Raw genomic sequence first — 19,708 nt, forward strand, 5'->3', positions numbered from 1 at the left:
AAATTATTTTTAGAAACCAATATATATATATATATATAATGTTCTAATGTATCGTCGTCCGTCGTTGAGTTTTCCGTTGTGTGTTGTTTTCTCGTATGCACTTCCAAAAAGAAGAATGAAAAAACAAAGGTATTCTTGGCACCTTTCATTGCTGGTTGTCCATTATAATGTCGGCCCACATCGTGCTTATAAAGAAAGTATCTATTGGTGAATACATATGGTAGTGTCGGTAGTGGCTCCTTCTTTAACAACAAAACCAAGGATTGGTTATATGCTTCGCCTAGCATGTACAGGTCGTGCCTCACATTGACATACTGTCAACTTATTTGCTTGCGTGGACCTCTACCCTATTAATGATTCTTTGCAATGTGCTCATTGAGTGGCCTATGTCATTTAACATCATGATTATGTGCATTTGCATGCCCATTTCCATGCTAACAAATTTGTGATGCAAATTTAATAAAGTGTCCATCACTTTACATCACTACCAACTAATATAAATCAACTACCCCATAAGACAAATAAATCATATTTCAACTCTCTACGGATTCTCCCAAACTATATTGACGTGACATACAAACAAGGGAGAGTTGTGTAGTCTAATCTACCACCGAACATGTCTGCATTGCTTTGTCATGGAGCTTACAATTGGAATTTGTTGAAACAATTTTACGAATAGACATCTCCAAATTTCGCATCCTATTAATACACACCCTAAACTATTTGAGGTAGATCGACTTTCGTTCTCACTCAAATTTTAAAGTCAAGAATCACACTTTCACAACTTGGTCATACTTAGCCTACCTGAGGCAAATTAATGTTTAATTATTACTATGTGAGGCCTCAACATTATTTGTACACTCATAGATTTTTTATGTCATTGTCAAATCAAAGAGGTGCCGAAATAGTGTTTGTTTTTGCAACTCTACCCCTAATCCTCCCATACCTATATAGTCAACTTTCCATATTGAAATGTGCTTCCTTTTAAGTTCTCATTTCCTCTACAAGGATTTCAATGTTTTTATGTTTCTATTGCCATTCATTTACACCGAATTTTGATTATTTTCCTTTTATAAACTAAAGAAAAACATTTGATTTCATAGAACATAAATATCAGAAGGATTCGTAATGTAATGAAAAATGAGTCCTGTGATGAATGATAAGATTTAGACTTGAATTATGAGGTTTTGTTCATTTTGTTATGTGTATATATTGTTTTTCAGTTAACACTTTTGTATACATCCAACTTTTCCGCATGTTAAACATAGGTTGCACACTTGTCCCTTGAGGGCTAAACATGTCGGTAAGGCACACACAAAAAACATGAGATGAAGTGGGCCTTAGAAAACCTTAGGAGGAAATATCACTAAAAGGGTCATCATTGTAAATTATAAAATCTATTTGTAAAATAAGTATAGAGGCAAAATAGCATAATACACTATTTTTAATTGTTTTGATATTTAGTTAGTAATATTTATTTTATTTTGACATTAATAATGGAAGTAGATGTTTTTGGAAGAAAAAAAAAGAGACATTAATAATTTAATATATCTCTCTTTCTTTTATTTATTTTCTTTTTCCCAGAAAAACTGAATGTATCTTTCTTTCTTTCAACTATAACTTGAGCACTCACCCTCTCATAAACCTAATTTACTCATTTTTTATGGTAAGCACGGATATAAAGTAGTTGTTTGTCAATAACTATCTTTGTGATTTCATTGCATTTCCCTTATTGGTTATCATTTGGTCTAAGTGATTAAGTGCATTATTCCAAAAGTATGTATTAGAAACATAACCTCTTTAGGCCTTTGTGAGAAAGAGAGGAAGTCATGATGTTGAAGCACTCCTAATCGATGATCGAAACTCATAGTTGCCCACGCTACTAGCACTTGGGTGAGTGTTTGCCTGACTCTCCTACAATATGATGAGAAAAATATTGTAAGCAACCGTGTTGACCTCGTTTAATCATGTACGTTGTTAAGGACACAATAAGCATTAGCAAGCATATGGTGTGATTTCATAACCTCCCAATGCACATTACACTTGTGCAAAACAACATTCCTTCATAAACACACTATCCTTTTTTAACTCAATGCCTAGTAAGGTGTAACCTTAGGTCGAACCACTCCATAGTGGGTGTGAGGTTTAGGGCATGCTCTCTCAAAGGTGAGTGAGAGAGTTGCATGAATCCCTTCTAAGAGCCTTGAATCTTAGAGATGAGTTGATATTGTGTTGCAACAACAAATCAATCTTCATATCTAATTGTAGCTTGAATTTCTAGCCTAGAAAGAGTTGGTTTTTGTACTCTACATGTGACATTCATTGTATTACAAGGAAGACGCATTACTCGTTAGGGTAAATTGACCTTATATTACAAGCGCAACTTGCAAGTCAATCTTATATCATCAAGATTATTTGGTGTTAGGTGTTAGAGGCAAATCGGCCACGATTGAGATGATCTCGATGAAGTGTTTGATCTTTTGATAGTTGATGCTAGCCACAAGAATTTACACAAAACTCTACCCTAAGCTTTGGGCATTGCGCTAGGTTCCTTATAATGGTACCAAAATATACATGGCACCTAAACAATTCTTCCCAAACTCATTTCTTCACCAAGGGAAACCATTTGTACACATTCGATAATAAGACAACATAAAACCTGCATCTACTCTAATGTCAGGGACATGTGTACGAACAAGTGTCAAACCATCCTTTAACTTGCTAATGGTAGTGCTAATAGTTTAATCGAGCTTAAACATCATTGCACTCACTAATAGCTTAGATACACATACATTGCTTTAAAGACTTAATCACACATAAAATGATGCTAAATTATTAGAAAATACAAGTAAGCAAAGCCACATACTCAGAGTACTTAAAACTGAAAACTTAGTGAATATTAGGCGAAAGAAATGAGAGAGAAAGATTAAGAGATTAAAATATATTTATAAAGTGAGGTTATCAATAACAAGCTAGTAAAAGGCTAAAGGTGGCTTTTCTAAGTGATTACTAAGGCCTATCTCTTTTTCCCATGTAATGAGCTCATCACTTGTGCCGATTTCTATGCCCATGGGCCATGCCATTGGACGGTGTAGAAATGGAGTGCATCATAGGTACTTAATAGAAAGCATCGTTCCCATTACATATCTTTGTACTCCTTGGTTCCCATTACATATCTGTGTACTCCTTGATTGGATTTCTCCTGCCATTCTACACTTTTGTCAATTAGACCACCTCTATCTTTTCCTATTACAACAATTATTGTTGGTTTCCATGATGCTCTTAATATTCATGTTATCATTTTACCTTTTACAATTTGCTTCAATGCCACCATGATTTGCCTTTCATGTTCATGTTGAGATTTTGGGGTTCTATTTCAACTGTTTAAATTGATGTTCTTGGTTGTTGGCGTGGCCCTATGCCTCCCACTCTTCCTTGTATTTCCTAGCCTTGTTTCTACCTCTACCATTTGGCTTTTATCCACAAACTCTCAGGCTTATGGTGAAATTTTATAGACATTATTATTTGTTTTCTTCAAAACTAATTATGTTCTTAACCAACTTCTGAATTATGTGGAAAAGAAAATTTCCTTAAAAGCTAATCATCATGATAGTAGTTCAAAAACAAATTTGAAAAACTATTAAAATACCAAGTTATGCACAAGATACCAAGCATTTTTTGTACGACTACAGACCTTGTGCATTGTGAACAAGAAAGCTCAAAGAAAAACACATGACTCGAGGAACAAGAAAGTTAACAATACCTCAAGAGATGCCTTCAATTGGGATGAATTTTATATATAGTCAATCACATCAAAAAAGCAACTTCACAGCTGAAACCAACAAACAAACTCTTTGCTGTTGGCAAGCAAAGTGATAACTTTACAAGACAAGTTCTTTCTAAACTATTGAATGATATATACAAGAAACTAAATTCTACAAGGATATCTAACCAAAACATATTGTATACATCAAAAAGCAAGTCAACATTGTCAAAACAGAAGTCTACGAGCATGAACTTGGGTCAATCGATGTCGATTTTCAAATACTTCTGAACCAATCTTATTATCTTTAAGAAGATTGGGACTATTTAAGCAAGCTTTTGATGTAGTAGCAGCATCTACATAGATTGTATCATACATACATTGAGAGGATTCATCTGCTGGAGTTTTTGGAGAGGATGGGGAACATTTCTTATTCGTGGGAGATCTAGGTGAATGCTCCCCAAGTTTACTTGCTTTACATGGATACAACCTTTCATCGTTTTCCCCATCATCAATATAAATGATATTTGGCATTTTTGATACTTTACAACTACCTCTTTTCTCACTCATAAATACATTCCTCTCAAACTTGGCAGGGACATTCAATTCGTGTTTATCACCCCGATCATCATCATCATCATTATCTTCAACATGGATTACAGGTATATTACTTTTGGGAGTGGCATTATTTTCCTCTTTCTGAACAGTCTTTTTGCACTGATATTTCATACTAAAATTTATGCTTTTCGTGCTAATATCATTTCCTTGTACCTGGCTTTGGGCAATCTTCCCCACTAGACTAGAGATGAATCCTTCACTAATTGCTGTTTTACTAGAAGTGCAACATGGGTCCTCAACATCGGCAATATTTCCTTCCTTTCTTGATTTGAAGAAGGATGTGATCGTGAGCTGTTCTTTCGAGGTATCTTGTATCTTCTTCCTCCGAGAATTGCCTCTTTTTGTATTCTTGCGTGCATCCTGTGGTGCAACAACATCTCATATCAAAGATCATCAAAGAAAAAACAACGAACAACATGCAACAAGCAAAAAGACTGAAAAACGAAAAACCATCACAAATAAAAAACTGAAAAACGACAAGAGAAAAATAAAACCTTAATGATTTATACCTGCCCTTTCTCAAACTCCAAAACAATGTCGGGATATGCTTCCTTCAAAAGCATCATATCCTCATCTGTGGTGAACATGATACTATTGTCGAGTTTCTCTGTCTCTAAATCAGAAACCATCGCCTCTAACTCATCTGATGATCTTTTCTCCTGAGAAGAATAACTTGAATTCAATCCTAACCAATCATCTACATTCTTTGTGGTCAGTCTCCATCGGAGCCTATAGAGAGGCTTTGAGAACAAAATTTTGATTCGCTGGATTGAATGAGGAACATAGAGTCCATTGATAGTTGGATTGATTGAATGTGATGTTGTCAAGCTCCTCATTGATGCTTTTTCTTTCAAACAATAGTAAGAGAGAAGAGGTAACACTTTTTGCCGAACATAGGCCTTACCCCAATGAAGGTGACCTTCGAGGAAGCTTTCAAGAGCTTCTAATTTAGGATGCTTCCATGCTAGAGCTACTTTCACACTAGCCTCAACCCCTAAGATGTCATGTTCAGGATTCATAAAAATCTGAATTATTTCTTCATTAGGAAACCCTTTAGTTGCCAATATTTTCTCACACACTTTGACTTGCCAACATATTTGTTTGGCATATTTCTTCATCGCTTCCCGCTATCAAAACAAGGTATTCATTCAATACAACACAATCAGCTTAAAACGCAGTTTAACCGAATGTATTCCTTTGAAAAACATTGATAAATAGAAAAGTGTCATTACTTCTTTGCAATATTGACATGTACATTTAAAGCCTTGAACTTTTGGTCGACACCCTTGTTCACCAACACAATCATCTGAGCCATGATTCAGCCTACAGTACTGACAACCAAGTTTATTATGCAGCTTTTTTGTCCCCAAATGGCCACAAAAGGAGCAGTGGAATTTCTTTTGCGTGTTCCTATTTTCTTCCTCCGCTTGTTCAGTTTCGTGATCATAACAGCTTCTTAACCCACAATCAGATTCTCTCATTTCTGTCCCAGATCCATGTTTTCCGTTCCCCCAATCCCGAAGCCTGTGCAACCAATGTTAGAAGATGCATTTGAAGTCTTTGCACAACTCCTATTATTAATGGGAACCCTCAATATGTGGTGAAAATCCAGAAAACAGCATATAAAAGGATGAGAAAGTACTTTTTGAAGATGCAGCTGAAGTATTTATATTACAAATTCTTTTTAAACACTATTAGATAAAGCATCTGAAGTCTTTATAGAATGATAATTTTTTCTTGTCATATGGGGTGAAGACCAACAAAAGGATGTTCAATTACCCTTAGAATATGCATCTGAAGTCTTCGATACAACAAAAATGTTTTATAGTAGTAACTTATACTACTAGTAGGAAATCTCTCAATATGAGGTGAAAACGAAAATGACAAACATGTATAACTACTGCTAGAAGCTGCATTTCAAGCCATTATACAAAAATTAATTAATTATTAATATCTAAAAAGTCCTATTGGAAACTCAGTGAAGTGAAAAGCCAGAAAAAACAGAACAAAATTGTGTGGTTTTACTCTTAGAAGCTGCAATTGCAGTCTTCATACAAAAATATTTTAGCATTACCCACAAAAGGATGAGTAACTACGCTTACTTAGATGGTCTTTATATACAATAAAATTTTCAATCAAGGGAGAAAACAGCAATCATATAAACCACCTGTCAAATATTTGCTCCTTTGGCACCTCCTTAATTAGGCGTATCGCATTTTGATAACCAATGCCAGACACACCATGAACATTATAGTCACAGCCTGCAAGAAGTGCTAATGCAACCAAATGCTCTCGGTGCAGTCCTAAGAAAGATTCGATGTCCCTCATCATATATGACTCCATGCGTGGATCCTAAGATCCAACCACTCACTAATAAGATTTTTTCTTGTTCACTTGTAAGCTTTTTTTTATAATTTCCAAAATACCAAACATATAAATAGACCGTTGCACTATATACCTTTAGATCTGCTTGGAGATTTTTTATGACATGCCTTGCACCATAAAGAAATGCATCACTATCTGGTGTTAGGCATGCATGTACAAGGCCCTCCTTCTCTAGTTCTGCACAAAGGCCTTCTGCTTCATGCTTAGCCCTTAATACAGGTACTCCAAGAAGCTCTAGCAATTCCTGAGTGACAAACCAATGCTTTAAAATATAAGACGGATAGCTTGAAAGAGAAAAAGGTAACAAAAGTAGCAATCTTACCACACACTCTTTAATATTTTCCATAAAATGGTTGTTTCTTGCTCTGCTACTGTCTGCACCTCCTGCAGAACTATCCAAATGTATACCAGATATCCTGCTGAAGCGATCCAAGCGCACTTGTAATTTTAATGGAGGTGGATCTCCATCAGCCACAAACACCGGATATGCACCGATCTGCATCAAAAACAAAACTCTGCATAAGATAAGTTTTCTAACAAGTCCATATTGCATCTCTAGTTTCAAACGAAATCTCACAAATATAAATTTGTCCCATCACATATTCCTCTATAATATCCAATATATGAATTTTGTATAGTCTTTCTATAAAATACAGTACATATTTAACTTATCTTGCAGCCACTATGATCACCCGACTCCTTGATGTTTTTGCCTTCAATATGATGTGAGTATGCTGCTTGTTGTATATTATCTCGATCACTGTCTTCGCTCCTACAGTTTTTAGTCTATCGCAGCCACATTACTGTCAGCTCACTTTTTGCGTCTCGTCTTCAATAGGATTTAGACATCCTTTTTGTTGTGAAAAAACTCACTCAAGGTCTTCTCCCATAAAGGTGACAATATCTTGCTTTATTTTATTGTTGTTACTTCAAACAGATCATGTGCATTGTCTTGCAAACCATAAAACATACATCACAAATATGGACATCTCTACAATTCGTCACTAAACCTAGACATTTTTTTTTTTTAGTATGGATAACATGAATTCACTCATATTTGTAATCATGATCTGTCTCATACGCTGATTTTGGTCTCTAGTTGACGTTAATATATCTTTCTTTCTCTCTCTCTAACAAGGAGAGCATTGTATATACAACAGATACCTCTTGGTAATTTTTGAAGACTTTAGCATATTTTGATAAATATCCCCTTTTTACGTTATGTGAACGTAGATATGACAGAGGCATACCTCTTGGTAATTTTTGAAGGCTTTAACATATTTTGATAAATATCCCTTTTTTATGTATCATGAACGTAGATTGCATGGCTCTAGCAAACTATGGCATTCGTATTTACACACAAAATTACTAGAGAGAGTGCCTATTGATCTCATTCTCTCTGTCTCTCTCTATCTGCTTTTACTTTGGTGGTAAGCAAAGTTTTTAGTAATTCATATACCTGGGTTCAAATCGCACTAATTGCACTAATTTACTAGAGACCTCTGCCAAAAGACGAGGATTGAATGCATGAGCCTTTGGTCTCCTCTGTACAACCTACCTTTGGTTTCCTATGTACAACCTATTCATTTCTCTCTTTTTGACATTTTTCGTGATGGGTCTTGTATCGATTAGTATGCTTTGCAAAAGACACAGAACAACTTGATGTCTAACAAAGAAACCAAAGAGATAGTTGCATGACAAGGAGCCGACCGTCCTTGATAATAATATGAATGGATTTCTGATAATCCAACAATGCCAACCACCCAAAAAATGGAGAAAGTGAAAAACCATCACATGTAGTTGTACAGAGCTTGCTACTCTCAGTATGCCAGAAAATGTATCTTGTGGATGAATGATGCTCCGGTGAATTCGATGTGCTATAAGGCAAGATAAATACCCATGGAAACAGGTCTCATTGGCTGTAATACAAAAGTATTAATAAGCCAGCATATCACTATCGTGGAATTCCACCGACCTCAGCCTTTGTGGAGACCCCAAATGGAGTTGCCCCCATTACTGAACATTAGTGAGCAAATTATATATCTTATTGGCAGATGTGAATTCTTGGGTTCTGATTTCTAATCTTACCAAGGCCTATCCAAGTCTAGGTGAGGAAAGGCTTGTCAACCACGACCTATCCGAACCCATTGTGTGGTACTCTTGAGGCATATGGGATCTTCTACCTAAAGATCAAACGCCATTCAAGTATACTGGGCATATGTCTCTCCCATATCTGACCTCCCATGACAAATAATTAAAATCTATTACCTTTCTATCTATCCATCCATGGGTCTCTTATCAACATACACAAGTAACTAACCTTTGCGACGAGGTGGATGGTCCGGAAGAAGAGGAGGCGTAAATGGGGTTTGCGAAGGGGGATGCCCTTCACGCTGCTGAGCAATTGTATCATCCAGAAGGAAAGGTCGACAGCCAACACCTTCCCCCGTAGAGACTCCAAACTCTCCATGCGAGCTAACGGTTTTAACATGTCCCAGAAGCCTTTGCCTAATCCCATGGCCTCGCTCGCTCAGGTAGGGCTTCTTGCTTTTGCTAGGCCATAGCCCTGCTCCTCCTGCTCCTCTTCTTCTTGTTCTTGTTCTTCTAGACGTATTATTGTTCTCTCTACCTTTGCCATGAATATGGTGTAGGAGTGAGAGGTGAAAAGGATAGTAGATTCTATTGATTTTTGTCATCATTGACACTATTTCCAGTATAGATAATAGATATATACATACATCATGTCCTGCCTCTTGTGAAAGCCGATGATACATCAGCATTCATGACCCTTGTGTGTGTGTCAAAGAAAGAGAGACAGAGAGAGCCTAGATAGATGTAGTTCAATTGGCAAGGTTGGTCATGGGTTCAATCCCTACATTCCGCAATGGCATCTAGTGAATTACGAGATATGTATGAAGTATATAATAGAGAGGTGAGAAATTTGGGTCTTGGTCCAAGATGTATGGAAAGCATGGTTGAATATGATCAAAGGCAGAGCATTGTATCAATTGTATCAAAGTGTGATACTCAAACTCTCGTACTTGTTTAGGGCAAAGTGTGCATAGTTCATCACTCTCGTCACTTGTGCCCCAACACCCCGTCTCACATCGCAATGCATGTGAGGTGAGTCGCATGGAAGCAATGGTTCAAATGGTGGATAACGGGATGGGCTCTAACATGTATTGATGTGTACGGTTTCCTCGTTCTACGAAGAGTATGGCTTTGTAGTTAGGTGCAACATGTGTAGTATAATGTGTGAAGCGTGAGTCTCCACATTTGTCCCACGTCATGATACATTGGTGTTGCAAAAAGGCCTCATTTATAGAGGAATCTAGTGATGTATCATGAAGCAAGTGTGTTGCATCCCATTTACCAAACCCTTTTTTCATATATTGCATCCAACCAAAACACAAAAAAATTGCTTTTATGTGTCTTTTGCATCTTTTTACTTGCTTCCCATGCAATTCTAAGAAGTCGATGTGAGGGACATTATTGAATCTTAAGCATGTATTCAACAACCCTTTCCATGACCATGATCTCAATGGGGGGGGGGGGGGGAGAGAGAGTTAGATTACCGTCCTCAAAGATCAAAGTAATTGACCCATGTGACCAACAATGGAACGTTTTCCCATAAGCGTGAGTGGAACTAAGTAGCGGCTCTCGATGTTCTGGAAATTTTTGTTGTGATGACACGTTGCGACATTGCACCCAAAAAAAGTGTGATATTGAGACTTTCAAACTTGTGCAGAGGGAAAATGTATATCCTCATTTGATGGCAATGCTAATATTCTAATAGGAAAATGTATATCCTCGTTTGATGGCAATGCTAGTATTTTAATAGGCTTAATAGTTCTATGTATGTGTGGACATATAGATGCAAATTTTTAATATTGTCATTCCCTTTGAATTTCAATGTTTTGGAAACATACACAAATTTTATTGCATATAGGCATCAATTAAGGAATAAATCGATAAAAAAGAATTAAACCTCAAATGGACCCTAGCAATAGATATTCGAGCTTTCTCTTTCTCTCTCACACACACATGCTTTTTGGCGTGAAAACACACGATTATATTAATAAATGTGTAAGAAAAACACTACTTACAATGGGTGTCACGATGGATATGGGTAGCACTCCATTGAGGAAAGAATTTCCATTTGCTCCAATAATGAAATTTGTCACATTATTACTCCATGCAAATTTCATAGATATGCCTTGACTCCATATCTACCATCAAATACAAAAGTATTGCACATATCCCAATTATAACGCAATCCTCAATACCTCAAAAATAGGAAAACGGTCTCCATATCTGATTTTGGGTCAAATTGTATGATTTGTGCAAACACATGTTGTCTAGATGTCAAATAACATTGTGATAAAACTTGCCAAATTTGAGGAATGTAAGTCTAAATTTGAGAATCAATCATACATTGTATGAAACGACAAGTAATATCTTCCATTTGAACAACGCAAAAGAAACAATTGGCCGTTCCATGTCCATGTCACTTTAGAGGTAATCCCTAAGGCAAACCCCCAATCAAAACACTCCAAATGAAAACCTTTGCTACGAGTGGCAAGTTAGAATGCCAGAACGTTTTGAGATCTACCACCGTCCATGATCAAAGTTAAGTATTTTCCGTTCTTCTTTAGCCTTAGAAGTAGCTGTTAAAGAGACTAAACATAACATCTCTCGCTCTCTCTCTCTCTCTCTCTCTATATATATATATATATATGTATGTATATATATTGTGTGTGCATGATTTGCCTCAAACAAGTTCTTGAGTTGAAATGGATCACGTGACATGGTCGAAGCATAGACTGTGACGAAGTAATAGTTTAATTGATGAGAGCACTACTCTCATAGGTCACATGTCCACAATGATGGGATCGTAGTTCAATTGGTCAAAAAGCACAATCTTTCATGGGCATAGAGCATATATATATATATCATGACATGGAAGTGTTGCGGTCGTTGGCTCATTCACACTGTTTGCACTCTCGATCACCTGGTGAAATGGACATGTCCAACCGAGTTACAAAAAAGCCAAGTTCCCTTCTATACTATATACGGGAACAAACTACGACAACCACATCATCATCTATTGTGTTACTATCAGAGGGCAATGGCATCTAAGATATACATACATGTATGGTGGCATCTAGGATATACATACATGATACATGTATGGAGGGACGAGGTAATTGGGTTTCGAACGTGGGACGTAGTGCTACTAGTACATATATAAACTCACCATTAGGGCCATATTATAAATTACGATAAATAAGGGAAAGAAATAGAGCAGAGAGAGCGGAATCAAAAGAAGCATTTGATTTACATTAATTATATGTATTTTAGAGAGGCCCACAATTTCCTCTCTCCCGCCCAACCCAACACGCAACTCTCTCTCTCTCTCTCACACACACACACACACACACACACACACACACACACACACACACACACACACACACACACACACACACACACACAGACACAGACACAGTGAAGAGTGTGTTTTTTGCTCTCCTATTCTCAGTTCCAATTCCTTTGGATGCCTCTGGGCTTCTCAGAAACTCCGTCGTGCTGCTGTTACTCTCTCGTTTCTTCTCCTCCCTTCTTTTTCTTCTTCTTCTTCTTCTTTTCTCATCGTGCTATGGTCCGCGCCGGAGCTCCCCCCTCCTCAACCAAGAAGAAAGAGAAAGAAGCCCCAGCTTCCGGGGAAGATAATACAGATGAATTAGAAAGCAAACGCTTGCGAGGACTTTCGTTCGCTAATCGTCTACTTTCCAAGACAAGATCTCATGCTCAGCATCCTTTATTTCCTTCAAAAAGTAAACTCCTCCTCCTTCTTCCCTTTTTCTTTTGCTATTTGTAAATTGATGTATTGCGCGATGATCTCTGGGCTTATTACTTTGAAATTAAGAGGGGGATTCATCACTGTTTGCACCCTTTCAGAAGCAAGATGTTCTTATACCTCCTCACTGTCACTTTGTGATTTCATATACTGCGTAGTGAATTTTGGTTTTCTTATTTGAAATTAAAAATAAGAATCATCATCCATCGTGTAATTGAAATAGAAAGCAATCAAACTTTGCGTCATGTTCTTCTAATTGGAATTTGATACATTGTACGATGATTCTGGTTTGAATTGAAGGGCAAATCCATCATCCTTTCATCCTTCAAGTACAACTTCTTCTTCTTCTTCTTCTTCTCTTCCTCCTCCTCTTATCAATTCGTGAAATTGCACACTGATTCTAGTTTGCTCAATTGGAATGGAAAAGCAAGGGTTCTACTCCATATAGGAACGCAGTATATTGCACAATGACCTTAGTTTTCTTACTTGAAATGTGAAGAGAGACTCACCATTCTTCGTGGTACTCTTCCAAAATAAGCGTTCATCTTCTCTCAGGACTTTTGATATATTGAACAGTTATTTTAGTTTGCATATTTGAAAATTGAAAGGGAGAGATTGTGCTTAACATTCTTCCAAGTTTAAGTTTTTTTCTCCTGGTTGGTATTTGAAAGGGAGAAAAATCGCATTATAAGTGTAGCCAGAGAAAAGAAGTTTGTATGAAACTTCTACAAATACTATATTTGAGATCCTTATGCAGAATGCATATACTCAGTTCTGTATGTAATGTTTTACCAATAGTGATTCTAAAGCTATCAACCAAACAGAAATCCTTTGCTGGCAAATCATCTAATTGGTGGATCTAGATTGCTTCCTCCAAGACGAGAGGAAGAAACAATGGCCTTACAGAATGTCTCCAGTTAAGAATTTTGGATGAAACTTCACAATTCTAGATTTATGCTGAATGGATATGCTTAATTCTAGATGTGATGCTCACAGTTCTACTTACTCAATTATATCAATAAAGCTGTAAACTTAAAAGGAGAGATCTACATTTCCTGCAAATGGTTTGATGTATGATATGTTTAATAGTCTTCCTTCTTGACCTATTTATAGCTATTTTAAAGTCGGATGGGAGGGATATTGTGAAGAAAACTACCAGGAAGAGCAAGTATTTATTTTCATTTCCTGGACTTATGGCACCTGTAGCTTGCGGGAAGCTTGGAGATCTGTCAAATTTGGATTCAAAGAATCCTGTGTTGTATGTAGAATTTCCCGAGGTTAGTTTTCCATGGAATCTGTAACCTACAATTGAAGATCGCTGTTTCTTGCTTCCAATGGTCTTTCTTTATTTTTCTATGCTTGATAAGATGTATTGTTGAATGTTATTTATATTTAGGGGCGACTCAAACTATTTGGAACGATTGTTTACCCTAAGAATAAGTATCTAACTTTACACTTCCAACGAGGATCTGGAAGTGTTCTCTGTGAGGATTCCTTTGAATCTATTGTAAGGGTTTTTTTTGTTTTGTTTTAATATGTAGTCGTTTGCTTTTGCATAATGTTAACCTAAATTCTCATTCACTATTCATCAGGTTGTCTTTTCAGTTGCATGGTGGATTGGTACCAAAGAGCAAAATCCAGAGGAAGCTCGCCTCCCCTTGCCAAAGAGTGTAGAAGAGGTAATGGTGAATTTCTTTGATATCATTCTTCATAGTAGTTGTCCTAGTTTCTGTGTGCTAAAAATGCTATAATTTGCATGCAGGTTAAGCATACTGAATTTGATTTCACATCAGGTGCTGGCCAAGCAAGTGACTCTAACAAATCTAAAGTTCAGAATGAGAATGCAATTCAACCTATTCTGCAGACGCAAGCTGATGTCTCAGGAGATGAAGTTAATGCTAATGATACTGAGATTGGGGCAGTAAACCAACCTTCTATGCGACAATCTGCTCGTACAGCAGGAAAGCAATTGAAGTATGAATTCTCCTTTCATGGATATCCAAAACCTGAAATATGTCTTGTATGACAGTCAATTTTAGAATAAGTGCTAACCCATACTTTATTTGTTTCAGGTATGCAGAGTCATCTGATACTGGAAGTGATACTAGTAGCAGTGACACCAAAGAATCTGAACAGGTTTTAAAGAGCAGGGGAAAAGAGATGCTCGAAACATCCAATGATATGTGTACTGACGTAGGCATTAATGTCGGTGTACATTCAGGTAACAAAATCAAATGTATATTCTTCAAATTCAAATATTATGTATACTACTAATATATTAACTTCAACTTAAATACCTAGGTGCTAAAACTATGATTGTACTAGATGCTGAGGATGATAAACCTGCTGAAGAAAAAATAGGAATTCAAATGACTGAGAATAGTGTTCATTCTGATGTGCAAACTATGAGTAAAAAAATACAAACTTCAGTGAAAAAGTCTGTCAAGGGATCAATCAACAAGTCAACAGTATTGAAACAGACTCGTCTAGATGCTTTTCAGAAAAAGCTCGTTGCTAAGGTACCATAATAACTGATTGGTCCATTTCAACAGATTGAATATTTCTGTTTGGGTACTATTGCTGGTATAGAAGTCAATATCTCATTTTCCAGGATGAAGGCCTGGCTACGATGGTTGACGTATTGACCCCAAAGACAACTTCTAAAGGTATGATTTGTTTGATTGTGGATGCATTTTCTCTCTTGGTTCATAGGATTTTTATAGAATGTACATTCTAATGGAAATAAAACAAGGGGGAATATTATAAACTAGCTAGTCCATTAATTGAATTATTTGATTATTAATTTAGCCATGTATGCTAGCTAGGTTGACAGTTGAATTATTTGATAATTATTGTAAATATTATTCATAACTGCATACATGGCTTTGAAAGGCATTTCTCTTACTTATCGCAAGTCTTCTTTTGACCGGGCCAACTTATTACTGTTTGAAGAATTAATAAGAACGTATTGCAGCACCATGTACGTATAATATTGACCAACTGTTGGACACTGATGACAAAGATGCCATAGCATGGATCTAGTGTCTCTTTGCATTCTCTTGCAATGAAATGTTGTTCTGTAAATTCTTGTCTACATACGTTGCATTCACTTACAATATGAATATTTCTGGTTTCAACATTTATTTATTTACTATTTATATTTCTTTATTGAGCCTACAAAGGCACTTAACCATATCGAGACAAGAAACAGGAGAATATTACTGATATGATTCACAATACCAGGGTGAACATAAAGGAGAAACACAGTGCATATGCGGCAATTATACTATAAAACCCAGTTTGTAACAAAAGGAAAAAACAACTGGTAGCACAGAATATAATGAGCTATTAGCATTGAGAGAAAGTAATTCCTGTTATTGGGCGCCCCAGGTGGATGATACAAAGCTCCACACGTGATCTGCAATCCGAGATTGAACAAAAATTTGAGTACTACGTTTGGAAGATACTCTAGAATACTGTACAGATGAAACATGCCCTTAGAAGTGTTCTATTTTTTGCATATAGTAACTGTACTAATTACTGAATGTATAACTAAATCTGATTCTCTTTCTGTATGTCTCTCTCTCTCTCAGAGTTTCTCCTTTTGTTCTGATAGCTATGCACTTGGACACACTTGAATTTTTGGGTTTTCTAAAAATAATTAGCAAGAGGAAGAGTGGGATAATTAAAGCAGGTTGATTAGATTATTTCGTTTTTGTCAGATACGAGCACAATCAGAACTAGTCAACCCTTGAGCAAAATATTGACCTCTATATTAGTTAGATGAGCTGGTAAGGTGAGATGTAGTTATTTTTGAAGGTTGGATAATCCAGACTCCACATGATGGGCATTGCGTCAGTTTCTTTGTCTCAGAGAACAATTCAGTTAGGGTACTTTCTATTTCGAAGCTAACAGGGAAGGTTCTAGAAACCTAAAAACTTTTGATGAATGTGATCGTTAAATCTGCAATGTAGGTGTTGCAATTTTATAACATAGAATCTGTTATAAGAAGACAAGATTGTGCGTGTGTTGCATGGTGAACTGATCTTATGCTTAATAAATGAATATGCTCTCTTATATCACACACTACAGGTAAAATTAAACGCCGTATATGTTGTAAGGTTGTAGCAAGTTGCATATAAATTGCAGTTAGTTTGAAGGTTTTCTTGATTGGAAAGTTGCTTTGTAGGAGAGTACCTGTATACTAAATCAATTCCTTGAGGGCATATTAACACTCTTTATGGAGGTAAATTTGATTGCTTAAAAATGACAAGGAATTTTTTTATGTTTTGGCTTACAGTGGCTGTGCATAAAGGCAGTGCTAAGAGGGGAAGGTCTAGAAAGGTATTTGAACACTAAAAGTATGACATTGTTGGGAGTTGAAATAAGAGTAACTTAGTAAATTTCTTTGTAGAACTCAAAAGAGGAGGATACTGAAGACTCGTTTTCTGAAGGTTCAGTGAAGGATGCTTCAAAAGGAAGGGTAAATTTCTCTTCATCTTGTGCTTTTGTACCACCAACATGTCAATAACAACTTCATCAAATTCACAGAAGCGGGCGAAGAATCAAGGCACTGTCGGAGTGAATAAAGGTCTGTGATATTTCTTTCTGAGAATGTGACACCATTTCTCATTGATTATTAACAAAAGGTATATGGATAAAAGTGGAAAGCACAATAGATGTGCAGTAGCGATGTAAGCTGATGGATGATAGTTCTTCACTATAGGGATTGCGTCAAGCGACAACATGTGTGATATGACAATATCTACTAAAACGCCTACCTCAAACTCCAAGATTTTGAAGGTATAGTTTTGATGTAAGAGTTTCAATTCATGTCTACATTGCGAAGCAAAACCTTCAGGAAGTAAGTGTTGTGTAGGAAGAAACTGTCAAGCCTAAAAAGGAGGAGAAAGTGATGAAGGGTAAGCCATTCATTAACTACTGCATATAGTTTTTATTTCAGCATATTGACCTGGTATTTCATAATTTAGACAAGAAAGATGAATTCTTGTATAACTATGCATGCCATGCAGGATCCTATAATAAGGGAAATAAAAGGTCTTCTGTATCAAGATCTGCCACAAAGCGATTGAAAATGGTATGACTGATTTTTTAAGGACTTTTATTAGTGTTACTCTACAAGGTGGTATGATAATATTTATATCCCTTGTCTGCTGAAACTTGGATTTATCTTAACATGATTGGCAATCAGCACCAGCACATGTTGAAATAAATTTCAGTATAACTAACCTGTGATTAATACATGGAGAAAAATGCATTATCTAACCATGACGCTGGCGTATTACAAAGATGCTCGCTTATCTATCTAAAATGCTGCTTGTGTAGGCTGGAAATTCTGCAGTGGAACTTTCTGATTCTACTGATGTGAGTGCTCATATGATGTGATATGTATGCTTGAATATTGCACCTGAAAATTAATTCTGGATTGCTAATATGATGGGACATTATGACTAATAACAGGAGCCAAGTGATGATAGTGATGAAGACTGGGCTAGCTGAGAGGATCCTAAATAATGCTTTTGTTTGGGTCAAGGGTTCAGGATGGTGTTCATTGTAAAGCCTTAGCGATCCTACTGATTATATTTGCATTGTTATCCTCTAGAACGGCATACAAAATACCACAGATAATGACCCCCAACCATGGAGGAGTAACTAAGTGTAGATGAATGCTGATATAGAAGACTTGACAATTTTTTTACAGAGGAACTTATAAGTGAAACAAAATTGAATCCCAGGGTGAGGAGCATTTCCCTAATCCAGAGTGGACTTGCCAATAGTGGGGTTGAAGTTACATCTACAAAGATACATACAAAGATGTTATAATCTTATCAATGCCGGATCATAATAAACATTTATATAGAAATTGAAACTTATTGTCTGGAAAAGGCAATAGTCCACTTACCTGGACTTTATTTGTTTGTATTTCTCATCATAAAAGTTCAAAATGTATTGTATGAAGTGGGCGCTGCCATTTCTTGTTTGTTTTCATTAAAACTCTCCTTTCTTTGCAATCAGTGTACGTTTCCACAGTAACTTGTTAAGATCAGCAACCACACTTTGAGTATGGCATACGCCTTCCCAACTGGGGATAGAATTTATAGGCTCATCACATGTTTTTATGTTGTGCTATCTAACAATTTTTACGGCAAGTTGTAGTTATAACTTATGTGGTAGTTGATAGTATTTGAGTTCTCATTATGGTATTTGAGTTTCGTGATTGACATTATTACAGATGTAGACATAAATTTGAGGGAAAATACCTTAGCATTTTGAAGGACACATTTCCACTTATGTAGGTATAAGGTCTAAGCAAAGGTGGCGTTTTCAAGCTTGCAAGCCAAAGGAACAGGCCGTATAGAAAGGAAATTAAAAAATTTGCAATTGTATATTAGAGTTGTGTATACAGAAAATGAGAATTATGAACATGCCCTCATTTTGACTTGAGATTAGAGTTCAAACCCTGATTTCAAATTGAAATATGAGTGAAATCTAAATATAGTTATGTATGTAAAACCAAACAAGCTCTCATATTGCATGAAATGAGGATGCATGTATAAAACCATGGTAGATTGACAACGGTGTAATAAACACATGACTAGGAGTATCTTAAGCAAATTATAGTGTACGGGAGACCCAAAACCATGAGATATACGACCGATGACTGGGATTATGGCATCAAACAAGATTATACCATCTTAATTACAATTCACAAAAAGTTTTTTATCTTCAGCAAGTAATCTGTGAAGCCTTGGGGATATACAAAGAATAAATATACAACGTTGAACCACTTCTTTTGATGGAAGGTTGTGCTTGATTTTATTGCTTAACGTGTGCTCTCTTGGACAAGCTTCAGAGTGCAAGTGGAGTACAATAGACCTTTGGCCAGATGGAGATTCTAAGTACGAACGTGTGGACCATGTTGCAAAGTGGAATTGGCATACATGATGTTGTCGTTATGTATTTATTTCTCTTGCTCCAGTTATATGATAAACCCCCAAAGATACTAACACAGTGGACGAGTAGATCTAAGATGTCCTCATGGATCATCTCACGGATCATTA

The 19,708-nt window shown here is 36.4% G+C and overlaps 2 protein-coding genes across 6 annotated transcripts; one reads left to right on the plus strand and one right to left on the minus strand.

The window, feature by feature from the left end:
* Window positions 1-3,772: 3,772 nt before the first annotated feature.
* Window positions 3,773-9,435, minus strand: LOC147869434 (5'-3' exonuclease family protein). Of its 2 annotated transcripts, none has more exons than XM_087329473.1 (7): window positions 9,087-9,435; window positions 7,089-7,262; window positions 6,840-7,010; window positions 6,549-6,733; window positions 5,614-5,905; window positions 4,891-5,508; window positions 3,773-4,741 (listed from the first exon to the last, which is right to left on the minus strand). In XM_087329473.1, exons 1-7 carry the CDS (start codon window positions 9,282-9,284, stop codon window positions 3,992-3,994), a joined length of 2,388 nt encoding a protein of 795 aa, XP_087185599.1. In that variant the 5' UTR covers window positions 9,285-9,435; the 3' UTR covers window positions 3,773-3,991. The 2 variants fall into 2 exon arrangements, with proteins under 2 accessions (XP_087185599.1, XP_087185607.1); XM_087329481.1 differs by having other exon boundaries at window positions 7,089-7,281; window positions 9,087-9,210.
* Window positions 9,436-12,175: 2,740 nt separating this feature from the next.
* Window positions 12,176-18,641, plus strand: RHL1 (root hair initiation protein root hairless 1 (RHL1)). 4 transcript variants are annotated; one of them, XM_087329492.1, is made up of 16 exons: window positions 12,176-12,603; window positions 13,740-13,903; window positions 14,023-14,133; window positions 14,219-14,305; window positions 14,389-14,600; window positions 14,699-14,847; window positions 14,928-15,145; window positions 15,238-15,292; window positions 16,927-16,970; window positions 17,041-17,109; window positions 17,178-17,217; window positions 17,353-17,429; window positions 17,506-17,548; window positions 17,660-17,724; window positions 17,973-18,011; window positions 18,108-18,641. In XM_087329492.1, the coding sequence occupies exons 1-16, from the start codon at window positions 12,324-12,326 to the stop codon at window positions 18,144-18,146; spliced, it is 1,692 nt and encodes a 563-aa protein (XP_087185618.1). In that variant the 5' UTR covers window positions 12,176-12,323; the 3' UTR covers window positions 18,147-18,641. The 4 variants fall into 4 exon arrangements, 2 of the variants coding, with proteins under 2 accessions (XP_087185618.1, XP_087185627.1); XM_087329501.1 differs by having other exon boundaries at window positions 14,952-15,145; XR_015530702.1 differs by lacking the exons at window positions 17,506-17,548; window positions 17,660-17,724; window positions 17,973-18,011; window positions 18,108-18,641 and having other exon boundaries at window positions 17,178-17,275; window positions 17,340-17,430.
* Window positions 18,642-19,708: the final 1,067 nt, after the last annotated feature.

This window comes from Azolla caroliniana, unplaced genomic scaffold, assembly GCF_043228905.1.
Source record: "Azolla caroliniana isolate FFs.n. ecotype wild unplaced genomic scaffold, voAzoCaro1.0.p SCAF_1, whole genome shotgun sequence".
Lineage (NCBI taxonomy): Eukaryota > Viridiplantae > Streptophyta > Polypodiopsida > Salviniales > Salviniaceae > Azolla > Azolla caroliniana.